Raw genomic sequence first — 12,685 nt, 5'->3', positions numbered from 1 at the left:
GCCACAGTGACTAACTAATAATGTGATATTACATAGAGTCTAAATGGTGTATCTTTATCTCAATAATTTGTTTGCAGGCATGAGTATTTAGGAGTGTGATGAATTGAGAAGATCAAAGAAAATCCCTGAGCCTCGGCAGTGAATGCTACCCATTGTCACTTACAATAAGCCTGGGTTCGAAACCATGACACTTGACTTGATAACATACCTTAGACCACCCAACCAAATAAACTGAAACTACCCTAAGTTTTTGCTATATGACAATCACACATACACCCTTGAAATAAAAAATGGAGATTCCCAAATTTTCAAATCATTTCTATTTATATTGCAGGATCTACGTATGGTTCAGTCAGTGGAAGACATTACGACAATGCACCTCAATTCCATCACGGACAGGGTAGTGTCCATGGCAGTGTCCATGGTAGTATGCACGGTAGTCTCCATGGCACCCGTTACGCCTACAGCACGGCACACAGTGGTCGAGGTACGAATGGTAGTAGAGGAGTTGTGTATGCCGTTCCAGGAAGTGGTAGCACCCGTGGTGGCACGATAGTCAATGGTGGCAGTAGTCATGGTAACGTCATGCTGGTACAGAGAGGTCAAGCAAGGCATGTCCAGGAAGGTGGACAAGGTGGTGTCAGTTCGTTTGTTTCCGGAGGTGAAGGAGGCACCATGGTGGTCCAACAAGGAGGTCAAGCAGGTCATGGAGGAAGTAGTAACATATATTCAGAAGCAGAGATGGCTGGTGATAGAATGATAGTCCACGGTGATGAGACAGGTGAGATGAGAGCTATGGCAGTACAAGCTGATAATGACGGAGTATCAGAAGGTCTCTACACTGAAGTTCGACATCCGGGAGGTGGGGTCAGTGTGTCCGAGGCTTTTGGTGGACAATCAGGAGGATCGCAAGGTAAATATACATGCACAATTATTGATGAAAAATATTCTCTGAAATATGAATAATGCTATTTTCTGTTCAATAATATAATTTACGGTCTTATTTATCAAATACTGTGGAAAATGAGCAGGTTATTGATTTAAAAACCTTTGAGAATGAGCAGGTTATTGATATTAAAACTGTTGAGAATGAGCAGGTTATTGATATTAAAACTGTTGAGAATGAGTAGGTTATTGATATAAAACCCACGGGGAATGAGCAGGTTATTGATATTAAAACTGTTGAGTATGAGCAGGTTATTGATATTAAAACTGTTGAGTATGAGCAGGTTATTGATATTAAAACTGTTGAGAATGAGTAGGTTATTGATATAAAACCCACGGGGAATGAGCAGGTTATTGATAAAAATATCCTGGAGAATGAGCAGTTTAATATCTCTACTTTCATATTGTATTTGTGAATGCAAGTTTTCATATTGATAAACACTGTATATTAATATGGAACACAAATTACTATTTTAATTAAAGTGACGTCGATAACGTTAAGAGGACCCTCGATGAAACGTCGCTTTAATTAAAATTGTAAATGTGTTACATATTATATTGCATTTATTACATATATATGTACATTGTATATCAATTGCTAAATGCATCTCACAGAAGTTTTATATATATATATATATATTTATAATTGGTATACATCTAGTTATAAGAACGAATGGATTTACGACACCTAATATATCATATCATCAACACAGTGAATACGAAGGTAACCTTTCACATAATATTTTAGTTGAAGTTTGACGTGTCCTTATTTATTTAATCGTAAATTTGTTCGTTTTCCCGATCAAAACTCTTAGATCAATGATTAATTTAAGTGTGTTAGTATTTCGTTTACCTATTTTTAAAGCCATTGATTGTCACTTGTGGGATTTTAAGTTCCTTGCAAGTTGCAACTGCGATATTGTAAATATTGAATCTGTAAAACAAGTCAGTTGTATTCAGTATTTAGTAAATTGAACAATTTACAAAGATATGATTAATTTGAGACGTTATACAGTGTTGGACGAATATTTGATTTGTTTTCTTAATTAAATAATCAATTTGAGTAGATTTTATCATGGGTTAAGCCATGAACAGTTATACAAAATGCAAAGGATGATCTATGGCTTTAAAAACATTTTATACTTTAAAACAATTTCCATCCAATGTACATGGATTTATTTCTTATTACTAAATATTATTTCACAGAAGTATTGTTTCACATAAATGTTATTTCTAATATCTAAATATTATTTCCAATCACTGAGTTTTATTTCAAATCACTGAGTTTTATTTCAAATCACTGAGTTTTATTTCAAATCACTAAATATTATTTCAATTAAGTATTGTTTCACATAAATGTTATTTCTAATCACTAAGTATTATTTCACGTAACTTTAGTAAAATAATGCACTGAATTTATCTCATAGGAATTTAATTGCACATGTGAATGTCTTTATGGAATGCACATTGAATCAAGTTATAGATATAGATATTTAGGACAAATATAATATAATATAGTAACTGTGTTTTTATAAAGAATGAATGTATATACTATATTTACTTATGTAGAAGTGCGAGAACGAGGTAGACATGTGGAGTATGAATACGTTGTTGGTAAGATCAGAGTATAGAATAGGGACTAGTTTTTAAAAAAATTTAAATCTCAGAATAGTTTGCTTTAGCATGAATGTGTTAAAATATTCATGAATAGGAACTTTATTTATAATATGAATGAAAAAGGTAGAGGAATTCTATTTTAGTCTTCTGCATGGGTAAATAGTCATGTCAATGGATATCAAAATGGGTCAAAAGAAGGGCAAGCGAAAAATACCTTATAAATATCGCATTTCAGTTTTTGCATGAATTTAAAGCTATTTATTGTTTTTGCTGCTATTTCCTTTTTAGAACGATCTTTTTTCGTTAAAACTAAAACAATCTATTTGTTTGTTTTTAAAGATCTCTTTATTTTTTTAAAGATCTCTTTATTATTTTAAAGATCTCTTTATTTTTTCAAAGATCTGTTTATTATTTTAAAGATCTCTTTATTTTTTTAAAAAGATCTCTTTATTTTTTTCAAAGATCTGCCTATTTGTTTAAAAGATATTTGTTTTAAAGATCTCTATATTTTTTTTAAAAATAATTGCATTATTTAGCTTTTGGGAACTTGATTTCCCAATGCATGTATGGTACATGTGTTTTTATTTGCTTAGATATTTTTTGATTCTTAATTTAGTAATTCGTAGCTATGTTGAGGTTTTAATAGGAATTTAAATTTCAAATAGACCTGCTAATTATTTTTCTCTTTCAGTATACTAGTTAGAGATAACAATAGTCAATTTAATAGAGGACATTGGACCATGCCCCCACCCCCTCACCCACCCCCTTGGGCCATCCAAATCCTTTATTTCGACAAGATCCACGCTATAATGGATGCTGTACTTTGGGATTGTTAAATTCATTTTTTTTTTAGGTTGGGCTGTTTCCACATATTCCCCCTTTATAAGTAAATTTACAATTTTTTGTGCCATGTTGTTCGAAAATGATTAGACGGAAATGCTCTGCTCAGGCAAAATTCTCCTCCCTCACATTGCGCACCTTACCATAGAAATAAGAATTATCATATGTCGATCTCAAATGACCCGAGTATTGTATTTATCAAAATATTAAAGATGCCTTATGTAGGATTTAGATAAAGAGCTGACAATTCTGGCTATAATAGTAAAAAAAACAGATAATAAAAAAGGGATATATTGAAAATTTCATTCAAATTACTTTATCCATTTTTAAATTAAATTGGATGATCTAGAAGGAGTTGAATATGGGCTTGCCATGTGAATAAATGTCTAATTGTTTATATATATAACATTTAAGTCCAAGCGAAAGACCTACAATACTCAGATTTAGCTTTTACATAATGCATCTTTAAGAAAGGAAATTACTAGTAGCATGGCTGTACAGAGCTGGTATATATTCATACATAATATATATTTGATGTTAGATCATCATCTGGTTAGTTTATATATTCACTTGGTTTGAAAGACAGAACTTATTTCATAATATTAGCTTATTCAGTTGGTGTCAGTGTTCATTATGCATGTTTGGAGTGGAAGAAATTCTACTGGAAATATTTTGAAACAGATGATGTGCTTCTTACTCTATGTTACAGTGTATGTGTTGGGGCATTTTTTATTTTATTTAGTTTTGTTTTTAACTTATTTGCTTTTTTTAAATATAGAAAACAGGTTTTTAGAGAAAAAAATATAGCAATTAGTTCAGTTTATTTTCTTATTTTACTTTTTTAAAATAGATTTTATATATTTTCAGATGAAAGTTTTTTTGGGTTTTTTTATAACACATATGTTTATAGTTTGCTTTCTGTTTTAAAAGATATTTTAATATTTTAGAATTAGTTTGTTTATTTTTATTTATTGTATTGATCTTCTTAAGCGGTCCATATTTTTTTATTTTGTTTTTAATTGCACAATTATTATTTTAATAAGTATTTTGAAGTGTAACAAGTTAGCACTGTGTTATTAATACTGAATTATTGAAATTAAATTGATATAGAGTTATTTCCCTTTAGTCTCCAGAATTTAAAATAATTCCGATAGACCTGTACTATTTATTCCTGCACACTTTGTACATTTTATAATAATAGCACCAGATGTATTTTGATTTTGAAATCTGTCTTAAACTTTTACTTGGGTATATAAGATTTGATTCATAAAGCAGTGATGATAAATTCAGGCAGAGTTACCTCCCTTTAGTGTTCTGATAATTTAATATGGTTATATTGTTATATAATTTCAGGTGATGATTTGAATTAAAGATGAATGAAGACGTCCTCTAGTTTATGTGAAAATGTTATTTTATTACTCAAAAAATTACAAGAAGAAAATATCAACACAACTTGTTTAAATCAAGGTACACAACATGGAAGTCTTAATAACAATAGTTGGTGTAATATCCTAACAGGTACCCTGTATTTAGTATAGTGTATTTGAAGGTTGATATTGTTACACAATAAACTCACATTACATATGATTTTACTAAACACAGGACTTGATTGTCATGATGCTAATCAGCCTTTCAATATTACATTTGTTTTTACTAAACACAGGACTTCACCTTCTTGTATCTATTGTCTAAATAATTTTACAAAAATCATTCCAACATTAATTTTTATGAGAAATACCAATGATAATATCCTAAATGACATTTAGACTTTATGAATTTACATGAAAATGTGTTATAATGTATGTTATATCAATTTTTTATTTTTATAATAAAACAATCTTTTTATTCAGTAAATCTGAATTTGAATTGGGGAACAGACTATTCTATTCTACTAATAATGTTTAAACTTTATATATGAAGAAAATCCAACATTAGATAGTTTGATATGTAGATAGATATAAGTGACATATTAATAAACGTGGGACAAACTGCTGATTCAATGATTTGTACTACAATCATTCCAATATTATATTTTAATAATCTGTCCATGAAATTTTTATCTAATCAAACTTTTGTATAATCAAGTCTAAAATATTTCTATATCATGTACATAAGGATTTGGAAATACTTAAATGGATTTTGATTGGGTAATTTTTACAGTAAAATCAAAAAGGTCGTTGTTATAGACCAATGAAATGATCTGTTATTGTTTCTTGACTGTATTATATCATATGGTTATATTTGTACATTCCACATGTAAAATATTGTACATCTCCGTATCACATTTTACATGATTTATATTTGTTTATTCTAAGAATCTCAACATGTTATTTACATAGAAAAATTTATATTTCATATATAGGCTACTACCAATTTTAAATTTTACTTGTAAAAATAATTCTAAATGCTAAAGACGTCAACATTACATAAATTTATGTATTTGTGTATTTTTTGTCACTTACTGACCACATGTCTCATTTACTCCCTTTATAACTAATTATTGGAGTGTGACTTAAAAAAATATTTGAATTGAAACACAATAGACTTGAACAGTTATTTCTTTATAATACTTGACTCTCGCTGTAGTGTAACAAATTTAAAAGCTTTATTGCAATTTATTTGAATTTAATGTACCTTCACTCATACTGCTTTGCAACTGTATATATATGTATGCCTTAATAAACTATATAGGCCAAAATAAACAACAACAGAATATAGGCCTAAATCAACAACAACTGGATATAGGCCTAAATCAACAATAACCACTGATTGGGTATGTCCTGTCCTCGATTCCTCAACCATAAGTATTTTCAACTTGGCAGAATTGAGAGTATTGAAAAACTGATCAGGCATTATCCCCGTAGCTATGGCAACTCAACATAATATTATGCCTGTAGCTATGGCAACTCAAAATGATATTACCCCTATAGCTACGGCAGCTCAACATAATATTACCTCCCACCCACCATAGCTATGGCAACTCAACATAATATTACCCCTCCATAGTTATAGCAACTCAACCTGTAACATTACCCCTCTGTAGCTATAGCAACGTGTCATAATATAACATAAAACTGTGATGTTTGACTGTAAAATATATCTTAGGTTTTTTTTTTAACAGATATCGTTTTTTTTTAATATTCTGTTTTATAAATTAAATGTCTCTTTAACACAATTAAAGCTTTTTATAAATATATATGTTATATAGATATAGAGAATATTATATAGATTTTGATATGATCATCCATGTACAAAGTTTTTATAATAAAACAAAAATATATTTTATAATATAAAAAAAGTTGTTTTATCAGGGGCAGGTTGACATGGTCCTGTTAAGGAAATTTAAGAGTTGACAATGCATGATGCCATCTAGTTACTTTAGTAATGAAATATGATAGTCCTAGTTAGTCCTAAGACCTGGACGGATAGAGTCCAGGTACTAGGACTCTCATATTTCGTTACTAGAGTAACTAGATGCCATCATCCTCACTAAATTAGGTAGGCATACAAACATTGAGCTTTTTAAAGAGAAAAATCCAACACCTGTTTGATTTCAATTTTTATTGTGAAGTAATAAGATCACATTGTGATTCAATTTCATTGATTCAAAGCATTAATTGTGATATCACACATGTCTATATTATTATTGAGCGCTTTGAATGCCTATCCCATCCCACCATCTGATGATAAAGGATAAAGCACATGACCGTTACACTTTTCTCATAAAGTACTGTTTTACAATATTTTTTATGTAGCTTAGCAGGGTGGCCCCCCCCCCCCCGCCCACTGGCTCTGCCCCTGTTTATGTCCAATTTATAATGTATTATGCTCCACACATGGACATAATGTGCTGAATAGCAGCCAGGGAGATGGGGGTGGGGGATGCGCCTTTGGCACACTGATATCGAGGGAGGGGGGGGGGCTGTGCAAGGCACCTTTGGCACCCTGATATCGGTAGTATTTGCCTTACTTCACTAAATAATGTAAAATAATAAAGCACGATAATATATTTCATAATATAAAATAGTTGGTAATTGGATTTTATCAGTTTTTTAACGCATTAACAATGATCATGCTGATAGTACTGAACAGTGGTGTACCTAGCAATGGTTCTCGGCGATGGGGGCAAAGTTATTTACAAGTTTGTACGTGAGAAGGTATCTTAATGTCAACTATAAGACATATTTGAGGAGATACATAAACATAGAACAATCATCCATATTTGGCAGTAGATGGGTGGAGAACAGAGAAAATCAATATACGGTCATCCTCCCATTGTCATGCGTCGAATAAAATTAGAAAATATTTGTTAAAACCTGTAGCCACTGTTGCGTTCACAAGTTATGCGTTATTGAAAGAATTTTAATTCAAAAAAGAAGAAGCGAGGCTAAAACTTGAATGACCAGTACGGCGATTACGATCAATGAACAGGTCTTGTCAAAGCTACAACCATTGATAACTTCGCTCAAAATAAGTAACTCGAATGAAATTTTCAATATATTCTATTTTTGAAATTTTACAGCTCTGTATTTAAATCTTACAAAGTACAGCTTTAAGCTATTTAGGACTAATTTCCCCGCCAACACCCCTTTTACTCTCCTTGAAATTCGTATCGTTGGACACGTTTATACGAGGACTGCTGTCGCCTATGGTAACCAGAGAAACAACTATAAAATATAGTATAAAATATAATAAATCGGACGTGGTACTATATTTGTTTTATTTTTTGTTAGTGACTATTTACAATATGTTAATACATATATTCACCAGTTACTATGGTTATTATATCGTCTGTTTTACAGCCAATCATATCAATTCATCTTGGGACAAAGAGGTTAATTAACAGCACCAGATATTTCAAAAGTCAAAAACTGGTTTGAGAACGAGAATGATAATAGGCCTACAATTATTATTACTTTATTTGTCTAAGACAGATAAAGATGGTGGCGTGATATCAATGGTAAAATCGTCACAGCATAAAACTTTAAATGGTCATAATTTAAGTTGGAATTGATAGACTTCGATAATTTTTATTCCTGCATGTTGGGGTTTTTGCAGATTTTTTTTGTAAATTACTCAATTTCCATGTCATTTTGGATAGCGAGACATGCGTACAGTGTTATAAAATGCCAAAATTTGAGATTTTAAAACAAAATTGCCTTCAAATATCTAGATTATGCGATTTATTTTTGGGCTCCTGTGGGTTTTGATTCTGTATTTCCAGTAGTAGAAGTGGGTTTGTCCATCATAATATCCGGTTGTGGTCCCATCATACCTGGGCGTGGTCCCATCATACCCGGGCGTGGCCCCATCATACCTGGACGTGGTCCCATCATGCCTGGGCGTGGTCCCATCATGTCTGGGCGTGGTCCCATCATGCCTGGGCGTGGTCCCATCATGCCTGGGCGTGGTCCCATCATATCTTGGCGTGGTCCCATCATATCTGGTCGTGGTCCCATCATGCCTGGGCGTGGTCCCATCATCCTTTGTCGTGATGCCATCATTTCTGATAGTGGCCCCGACATACCTGGTGGTGGCCTCATCATCCCTGGTTGAGGTCCCCCCATCATCCCTTGTGGTTTACCCAAAAATCCATGTGGTGGCTCCATCACCATTCCCCCTGGTCCAGCCATCATCATTCCTCCGGGTCCAGCCATCATCCCTGGTTGTGGGCCCATCATTCCTGGTGGTCCAGCTAGCATGCCCTCTGGTCCAGCCATCATACCGGAATCTAGCGCACCCATACCGGCCATAGCACTTCTAGTTACCATGCCAACTTGGTTGTCAAGTGCTTTTATAGCGTTCAGTTCATCGGTCATTTTCTTTCTATAAACATTATCAATAACACGACTGGAAAAAAACAAAGACCAATATAAAATTAATATGTGTCTTCATCAATATAAAATTAATATCAGTAGGCCTCGTGTATTATTGTTCCACTCGGCAAACCTCTTTCCGAGTGTTATTGTTCATATCAAACCCACCAGTGACAATCGTATGTACAGAGAGAGAGAGGGAGAGAGGGAGAGAGAGGGATGGGTTTTAACGTCCACTCGCCACAAACTAGTGCATTTCCGGGACTAACATATGGTTAATTTTATTTTAATAATTCGCTTGCGCGTAGGGGTCTTTACCAGTGGGAGGAAACCGGAGAACCCGAAGAAAACCCAGGAGGTTGGACAGGCGACCCTGATCCTTGTCACAAACAACCGGGGAATTGTACAGAAAGGCGGGTATATATCAGTACTGCCTACACGTTACACAAAACAGTTTGTAGCATTCTTTTTTCTGCTTCTCGCGTCCATTATCCCGGTTGGTGAAGAACAGTAGGACGTTAAACCCCATTTTATTTCACTTCTATTTTCGTTTCATAATTACACTTAATATAGTCATGTCCAGGAACTTGAGGGGGTCCAAGGTGGAGACAGCGACAAGTGTGATGTCAGGTCACGGGGAAGTACCCGCGAATTTCATAAAATCTGAAGGTTTGAGAAGGTGCGTAACTAGCTTAGGGCAACAAGGGGTGTGGGGGGGCGGAATGTGTTCTCAAGGCTGCTGTAATATCTACGGACACTGTATTTGACAGGGCGGGGGGGGGGGGCTGGTTACGGGGCTGGGTTTGAGACAATATTTCTGCTCTTTTAGGTGCATACAGTGGGGTGAGCCAAAACGGCAGCAATACCTCGCAATCTCTTTCTCGACACGCACCTGATGTTATATCTCTACACGGTGGACTTTAAAGTTCGGATTGGTGTCATATCAGAACGACTATCCCTGACGAGTGGAAAACGGGATTAACGGGTTCGACTGCCTTAATAGAATAAGCCCCGTGGCTTATAGCGCCGCTGATTTGGACAATAAACGACTGATGTGGATTAATGTATGAAAGCTGAATAGCTAAATTAGATCATTTTCCTCGGCCCATGTTCTAAATCAAAATTTCCTAATACTTAAGACAAGTTCTAAAGAAAGTTCCCTGTCAAGTTCTATACAGCGCCGTTATCAAACGACCGAGAAACAGTCAAATAAAACACTGTGGATAACAGTTACTATAGTCTATTACACTGTGAGGTTCCTTGACAGTTGGAATTCGATATAAAAGTAGGCCGTAGTGCCACGGTCCGAGCAAAATGTCCTTATAGCACACTGTATGCCCGTCTTCATTAGCCCAGTCGGAGCAGAACAGTAGGACGTTAAACCCTATTACATGGCTGTAGTTACCTAGTAAGCAGATCTGTATAAAACTCTTTCAGTATTTCTCTTCTGGCGGTACTCAGGTGATTTTCAAACTCAACCATACTTTTAATATTACCAGCTTCCTGCGTCATCATAGACTTAACTGTAAATATAGCACAAGTTTATACATTTCACCACTAGGAAATACTGTGTTACGACAAAAAGCTGTAGAGATGGGTTGGTGGAGGGGCGGGGGGATCTTGGGGGTTGACCCCAGTCGCATCCCAAAATGGATGTCAACAAAGTACTGGCATTAACACTTGAACGCCCTAGTAGAACCTAGATCGTGTTGCCTATATAATTGTTCGCCGATCGTTATCTCGCTGAGAAGCAGTTTACAGTAGATATCATAAAGTTCATGTTATGATGGCTATTGATTTTATAAATGTTGTTGGTGAACCATAGGGGCTTTAACTTGGTCTCACGTGACCGTCTGAACCGGAAAGGGGTGGGGAAGTTGTCTACATAGCTTGTTGACTATGCAAAACCCGACTACAGAATGAAGTATTCGACAATCAATAAACACGTGTATGCAAAGTGAAGATATTTTAGCCGTTGTCGTTAGCAAGCAGCTTTAGCTCTATCTAAAAATGTACGAACCTTCGTTAGCGAAACCGCTATTGTGACTCTTGTCCATTCCAGGTGGCATTTGACCTCTAGGTGGCATACCCATTCCTGGTGGCATTCCCATTCCGGGTGGCATCTGACCTTGTGGTGGCATTCCCATTCCAGGTGGCATCTGACCTTGTGGCGGCATTCCCATTCCAGGTGGCATTCCCATTCCAGGGGACATCTGACCTTGTGGTGGCATTCCCATTCCAGGGGGCATTCCCATTCCATTTGGCATCTGACCTTGAGGTGGCATTCCCATTCCTGGTGGCATTCCCATTCCAGGTCGCATTCCCATTCCAGGTCGCATTCCCATTCCAGGTCGCATTCCCATTCCAGGTGGCATATGACCTTGTGGAGGCATTCCCAGTCTGACTGTTTTGTTCTGACGACTATGCTCAAGATTTCTTCTCATTGCCATCATTTTTTCCAAATTGAATCTTTGGCTATCTGCATCGCCACGTGTCGGGGTACCAGTGGGTGCCAAATTCATTTTAGACCGATCAACCCATTTTCCTGAAGGATTTGGTAGAGGAACTTCCATACCGTTCATTGCTCCGGGCATACCGCTCATCTGTCCGGGCATACCGTTCATTGGTCCGTTCATACCGCCCATTTGTGGGGGCATACCGTTCATTGGTCCGGGCATACCGTTGTTCATTTGCCAAGGCATACCGCCCATTTGTTCGGGCATACCGCCCATTTGTTCGGGCATACCGCCCATACCATTCATTGGTGGCATACCATTCATGGGTGGTCGCATACCATTCATTGGTGGCATACCGTTCATGGGTGGTCGCATACCGTTCATTGGTGGCATGCCGTTCATGGGTGGTCGCATACCGTTCATGGGTGGTCGCATACCGTTCATTGGTGGCATGCCGTTCATGGGTGGTCGCATACCGTTCATTGGTGGCATGCCGTTAATGGGTGATCGTATACCGTTCTGTCTTTGCATACCACCCATTGGTGGCATACCGGGCAGCGGGCCAAATGAGGGATTTTTGTTTTCTGCTGCCGATGTAAATGGGTTTTCTGTAACAGGAGCACCCATGGTGGGTTTGACCTCTGTTTTAGGTGGTTGAACAACCGATTCGGAAAGGGTGGGGGCATCTGTAAATATAGAAAAATATTAATATTATTGGAGTTTGGTAATCTATACTAATATTTGTGACAGTCGTTTGTTTGTTTGTTCAGGATTGGCGACTACACTAGGGATGTCACGGGGCTGACATTTGGAGTGTAGGGGTAGCTCGGAACGGGGAGTAGTATAGGCTTGATGTTACTTCCGGTTTCGGAGTTACGGGCACAACCCGTGAAGCGCCCGGTCAACCGCTAGTTATGAATAAATGGATGGGTGAATGGATGGAAAATAAAACGTCACTGGTTTATAGATCATGGATGAAAAACCAAATGGATTGATACAGGGCCGTAACTA

At 36.1% G+C, this 12,685-nt stretch overlaps 2 protein-coding genes across 3 annotated transcripts in view; one reads left to right on the top strand and one right to left on the bottom strand.

Annotated features, from left to right (window-relative positions):
* LOC126823421 (uncharacterized) overlaps positions 1 to 6,517 on the top strand; it is a 28,414-nt gene extending 21,897 nt beyond the window's left edge. The window contains exons 17-20 of one of the 2 annotated variants that reach the window (XM_050552256.2): positions 335 to 913; positions 1,607 to 1,669; positions 2,515 to 2,559; positions 4,756 to 6,517. In XM_050552256.2, coding sequence (XP_050408213.2) covers positions 335 to 913; positions 1,607 to 1,669; positions 2,515 to 2,559; positions 4,756 to 4,772 — 704 coding nt within the window. In that variant the 3' untranslated portion in view covers positions 4,773 to 6,517. The remainder of the gene's footprint in view (positions 1 to 334; positions 914 to 1,606; positions 1,670 to 2,514; positions 2,560 to 4,755) is intronic. The other variant, XM_050552258.2, reaches the window with a different exon arrangement.
* A 548-nt stretch (positions 6,518 to 7,065) lies between these two features.
* LOC126823822 (protein pygopus) lies at positions 7,066 to 12,157 on the bottom strand. The gene is made up of 4 exons (XM_050552842.2): positions 11,239 to 12,157; positions 10,624 to 10,741; positions 8,804 to 9,252; positions 7,066 to 7,082 (listed from the first exon to the last, which is right to left on the bottom strand). Exons 1-4 carry the CDS (start codon positions 12,155 to 12,157, stop codon positions 7,066 to 7,068), a joined length of 1,503 nt encoding a protein of 500 aa, XP_050408799.2.
* Between the last annotated feature and the right edge of the window lie 528 nt (positions 12,158 to 12,685).

Source organism: Patella vulgata, chromosome 6 (assembly GCF_932274485.2).
Source record: "Patella vulgata chromosome 6, xgPatVulg1.2, whole genome shotgun sequence".
Lineage (NCBI taxonomy): Eukaryota > Metazoa > Mollusca > Gastropoda > Patellidae > Patella > Patella vulgata.
Note: the sequence above shows the minus strand (reverse complement) of the source record. Positions and strands in the feature narration are given on the sequence as shown.